General features: G+C 40.0%; 1 protein-coding gene across 3 annotated transcripts in view; it reads right to left on the bottom strand.

Moving 5' to 3' along the window:
- LOC122553403 (cation channel sperm-associated protein subunit beta-like) overlaps positions 1–6,000 on the bottom strand; it is an 82,237-nt gene that overhangs the window by 27,898 nt on the left and 48,339 nt on the right. For all 3 annotated transcript variants that reach the window (XM_043697128.1, XM_043697129.1, XM_043697130.1), the window contains one exon: positions 696–756. In XM_043697128.1, coding sequence (XP_043553063.1) covers positions 696–756 — 61 coding nt within the window. The remainder of the gene's footprint in view (positions 1–695; positions 757–6,000) is intronic.

The raw sequence follows: 6,000 nt of genomic DNA, 5'->3' as shown, positions 1-6,000 counted from the left end.
CAATGCAAGCAGTCAATCCATGTGACATTTTATAAATTCCTACTTTAGAAACAGAACCAGTCTGACTCAAGACTGGAAAACAGACAGACTCTAACCTCACATGTTTAATTCATTGTCTAAGTGGAGGTGTCACTTTTTTTTATAAAACCTTCAGTTATCTTGGAAGAAGTTCCGGAATTCACCTATTAATGAATCGAAACCTGCAAATCATTCTAAAAGATGAAAGACTTAACAGCGATCTAGGTTTGTTCAATGTATCATATTATGACACTAAGATCTTGTGCTATAAATTCTGAGTCTTATGATCCTGCCCCACTAGCTACCTGATGAAAGAGTAGCACTCTGAAAGCTAGTACTACTTTCAAATAAATCTGGAGTATAACCAGCAGTGCATACAGTGGCATATGGACAGCAGTGATTCAAGAAGATAGCTCATCGCCACCTCCTCAAGGACAAGTAGGAACAAACAATAACTGTTGGACCAGTCTGTGATATCCACATTCCAGAAGCTCATAATCACATGTAATGTCACAGTGTACAAACTAATAATTAAAATACAAATGTGGGAGATGATTTTTCCCTTAATTTGTAAATAATGGAAGGGATTAAGAGTCATTGTTTCCAAAGAGTAAAGGGGAATTTCAATTTCTATTTCATCTTTGTCCTGAGACCAACTCATCATGCCCAAAAATCACCTGTAGGAATTATTATCCTTTCTCGAGGGATAGTCAGATGCCATGCAGCCTTATTCCGTACCTAGGTAAAATTAGAAATAAAATAAATACAAACTAGCCGAAAAATGTTTAGTAATAATACTGGCAAAATAGTTTCAAAACCTTACGGCTAAAAGTTTCTTCATATCTTAATTACATACACACACTGATACACAGACATACAGGTCTTAAAATTTTGATTAAGTGTAAGTTGCATTGTGGTATTTGGAAGGATTCTCACCATGAGACTCAGTGAAATTTCTATTGATATCTAATTAGCAATAAGTAACGCAAAGGAAACAAATATAGATACACATAATGCAAACCAAATGCTACAATTTGATTTTCACATTCCATGTTCAGTTTTTCACCATACTTAGGTACACGTGATGGTAAATCAAATCAAGTCAAATGTTCCTCTCTGCATCCAGCTAAAGTCTACTGGAACTGATTGTCAATCAGGCCCTGTTTGCCTTGTAGAGCCTGATGCAATTGAGCTCTGACATACACGAGCAGAGTTTACTGCAGCTCAATATCCTCACCCTTCGCCTTAGATGACTGCTTCTATCCCCCTGGCTACTCAGCATCTATCACATTGTCATGTTTCCTGCTTCAACTGTGCTGAGCACAGCACAACAGGATGGTGTGGTATACTCAGTCTTGACTATGTTGCAAGCCACTCCCATATCGCTCCAAGGTACAGAACCGTACCATTGGCAGCCCTATCATCTGTTCCGCAATGGCCCTGGTCGCAAGCATGTGCACCAGTTTGGTGAAAGTGCAACACTGGATGAGTGAATAGTACTTTACATTCGAAAGGAAGTGGCTCTTGTGCTCTGAACCCCTTCTCATCTCAAACCCACATCAACATTCCACTTTACTTTGCATTCATTGAAGTCCATCATCACACTTACATGACATTCATACAACTATTTTCCCCTTGTCCCCTTGGTAGTTCCATAAATGATCGGAATCACAAAATTGTTTTGAGGCTATTTGGTCTTTTATGCCTGAACAGTCCCATTAAAAGAATATAATTCCCTAGCTCCAGATCTCCTATTTCCCCATTATTTCTATCTAAATAATCAGGATGGGGAACTGAAATACACTTGAATAGTGCATTGAGATCATTGAGAAAGGAGGTATTTGCAGATTTAGGAGGCTTGAAAGTGCATAAATCCCCAGACTAGATGAAATGTATCTCAAGCTACTGTGGGATGCAAGGAGGAGATTGTAGGGGCTCTGAAATTAATTTTCAAATCCTCTCTGGCCACAGGATTAAAGGACAGCTAATGTGATACCAGTATTCAAGAAGGGTGGTAAGGGTAAATCAGGAAACTAAAGGCCAGTGAGTATAACATCAGTGATGTGGAAACTATTGAAAACAAATCCTGATGGACAAAATTAATATCCATTTTCAGAGACAAGGATTAATCAAGAATAGTCAGCATAGCTTTCTAAGGGGGGATTGAATTCTTTTGAGGAGGTAACTCTGCATGTGGATGAAAGTGTTGTAACTGATGTTGTTTACATGGACTTCAGTAAGCCTTTTGACAAACGTGGAAGACCAGTGAAGAAGCTAAGAGCCCACAGGATCCAGGACAATTTGGAAAATTGAGTCCAAAATTAGCTTGTGGCAGGAAGCAGAGGATGATGGTCAAAAAATGTCTTTGTGACCTTAAACCTTGTCCAGTAGCATATCACAGGGTTCAGTGCTGGGTCCCTTGCTATTGGTTGTGGATGTTAATAAATGTGGCAAATATGTTCAGTAAGTTCTCAGAGGAAAATTGGGGGTGTGATAAATAGCAAGGAGGAAACTATAATATAATACAGACGGGCTGGTTAGGTGACCTAACAGTGGCAAACAGAATTTAATCCTGAAAAGTGCGATGATGCATTTGGGAGCACTCACAAAGCAAGGGTGTATATAGTGAATGGTCAGACCCTAGGAAGTACAGAGGATTGGAGGATCTTGATGTGCATGTTCATTGACACTTGAAGGCAGTAGGATAGGTCAATAAGGTAGCTAAGAAGACAAATAGCATAAAGTATGTTATCAGGATTCATGGGTCTAAGTTGTAGGGAGAGTTTTTCTTTGGAGTGTAGGAGACAGAGTGGGGATCATTTTATAAGTAATAAGATCATGAGAGGCATGGATAGGATGAATGCACTTAGTCTTTATCCAGGTTTGGAGAATCGAGGACTAGAGGGCATCAGTTTAAGGTTAGAGGGGAAAGAATAAAAGGGAACCTGAGGTGAAACCTTTTTACACAATGGATGGTACGTAAATGGAATGAGCTGCCAGCATAAGTGATTGAGGCAGTTACATCAACAACATTTAAACGGCATTTGGACAAATACTTGGATAGGAAGGGGTTAGAAGGATATTGGGCCAAGTGCACAAAATGGGATGAGCGTGGATGGACATCTTGTTCAGCATGGACTAGTTTAGGCCAAAGGACTTGTTTCCATGCTATCGGACTCTATGACTCTAGTCAGGACATTGAATACAAGAGCAAGGAAGTTATGATGGAGTTATAATTAGACTTATTCCTGGGAGACAGAACTGACTTATGAAGAAATTGGAGTCAAAAAGTGTGGCACTGGAAAAGCACAGTAGGTCAGGCAGCATCCGAGGAGCAGGAGAATCGATGTTTCGGGCATAAGCTAATGAAGGGCTTATGCCTAAAACATGGACTCTCCTGCACCTCGGATGCTGCCTGACCTGCTGTGCTCCAGCGCCACACTTTTCGACTCTGACCTCCAGCATCTGCAGTCCTCACTTTCTCCTCATGAAGAAATTGTCTTGGTTAGGACTATACTCACTGGGGTTTAGAAGAAAGGAGAATCCCACATATGGCAAGTCCTTCATCTCCGGGATCATTCTTCTAAACCTCCCCTCGACCCCTCTAATACCAGTAAATCCTTCTTTAGATAAGAGGCCCAAAACTGCTCACATATTCTATATGTGGTCTGAACAGAGTCTTATACAGCCTCAACATACATCTCTGCTCTTGTATTCTAGCGCTTTTGAAATGAATGCATTTGCTTCATAATGGCCAACTGAACCTACATGAAAACCTGAAGAGACCCCTGAACTAGGACCTCCTAAATCCCTTTGTGTTTCAGATTTCTGAAGCCTCTCCCCCATTTAGAAAATAGGCTATGCCTCTATTCTCCCTACCAAAGTATATCACCTCACACTTTCTCAAGTTGTATTCCATCTGCCACTTATTTGCCCACTCCCTTATTCTTCTGCAGCCTCCTCTCTTCCTCAATACTACGTCCCTCCACCTAGCTTTGTGTCATCTGCAAACTTAGCAACAATGCCCTCACAGTTCCTTCATCCAGTTTGTTAATGTATAACATGAATGGCTGTGGTCCCAACACAGATCCCTATGGAACTTCACTACTCATCAGCTGCCACTCTAAAATACACCCATTTATCCCTACACCATGCCTTCTGCCAGTCAGCCAATCCTCTAACCATGCAGATGCCTTCTTCATAACTAGGGCTCTTACCTTATTTAGCAGTGTCCTGAATGGTATCTTGTCAAAGGTCTTATGCATATCTGAATAGGTCACGTATACTGGCTCTCTTTGTCGAACTTGCTTGTTACTCCTCAAAGAATTCTAACACTAATATCTTATCCCTGATAGCAAAATTGCAAATTTTGAGGTCTCATCTGCTTCCTGTTTCATTTCATGCTGCGATACTTTTAAATGCTGTCTAGTCAACCACCAGCTCTATTTAATCAGTCTCTAAAATTTGACATATAATCCAAATGTGTGGTCTCTGAACTCTGACTTAGCAATTTCTCCTTAATCAATTTTAATGGTCCTCTCACTTCATGCCCAAAAACTAATTCAAATGGACTGAATTTGGTTGATTCATTTGGTGCATCTCTGATTGCAAAAAGCACAAATAGAATTCCCTTATCCCAATCATCTGGATGATCCTGATTGTAAGCCCTCAACATGGTCTTTAGCATTTGATGCCATCTTTCTAGTGCTCCCTGCGATTCTGGATGGTACACAGTAGATTTGCATTGTTTTATTCCTAAGCTGTCCATAACTTCCTTGAATAGTTTGGATGTGAAGTTTGACCCTTGATCTGACTGTATGTCTATTGGTAGTCCGTATCTAGTAACAAAATTGGAGTAATTCCTCTTCAATTCTTTTAGCTGTGATATTACGTAATGGAACAGCCTCTGGAAATCTCGTTGATACATCCATTATTGTTAATAAATACTGATTCCCACTTTTTATTTGAGGTAGGGGACCTACACAATCAATTAAGACTCTGGTAAAAGATTCCGAAAATGCTGGAATAGGTATTAAAGGTGCAGGTTTTATTACCACCTGTAGTTTTCCAATTACCTGACATGTATGATACATCTGGTAAAATTCAACTACAGCTTTGAGCAGTCCAGGGCCAGTAAAAATGCCTTTGTATTTTAGCTTGTGTTTTCCTCACTTCTAAATGATCTCCAAGTGGTAGCTCCTGTGTCACCTTCAACACCTCCTTTCTATACTCCACTGGCAATATAATTTGATAAATCTTCGCCCATTTCTCATCTGCTTGATTATGTGATGGTCTTTATTTCCTTATTAAAACATCACTTTTCAGTTAATAACATAGGGATGCATTCAGACTCATTTACTGTGTATGACTTTTGATACAAACTGCTTTAAATTTTCATCTTTCTGCTTTAACTCAATGAGTTCAGCAGAGTTAAAAATACTTGGATGTTTACCTATTTGCTCCTGTTTTATCCCACTTATATGACCGAACACAGTCTCTGCTAATGCCACTTCAGCTTCCTTATCTGTGCCCTTTGATGTCTCCTGCTTCAGCTTGTGACTCTGCGATCTTGTTACTACTCAATCAGGGAAGATTCCTGGATAAACATCCTCCGTTGCTTCAGTTGCCTGTGTCTCCACTGGCTTTTCAACCAGAGTAGGCAGCACGCCTACCAGTGAATCAGCTATATCATTTGCAAGGACATATTGTATTCCTGGAGCCAAGAGTTTGTCCAGTACTCCTACCACAAATTCTCCACACTTTTCTGGATACTAATCTCACTATACATAATTGAGCACTTTTTGTCACATCACGAATTCCTGTTACCAGTAACTTTTCTGGCAATAGTCCTTCAGGAATACATATCTCCTCATCCTTCAGCAACACAGACTCAAAAGACTCTGTGCCCCTTAATACTGTAACCTCTTTACCTGTTACTCCTGGCCGATGTTAATAAATTTTACCTTTGCGGATTTTTTTTCA

This window comes from Chiloscyllium plagiosum, chromosome 10 (assembly GCF_004010195.1).
Source record: "Chiloscyllium plagiosum isolate BGI_BamShark_2017 chromosome 10, ASM401019v2, whole genome shotgun sequence".
NCBI lineage: Eukaryota > Metazoa > Chordata > Chondrichthyes > Orectolobiformes > Hemiscylliidae > Chiloscyllium > Chiloscyllium plagiosum.
The sequence above is the reverse complement of the archived record's forward strand: the minus strand, read 5'-3'. Positions and strand labels throughout refer to the sequence as shown.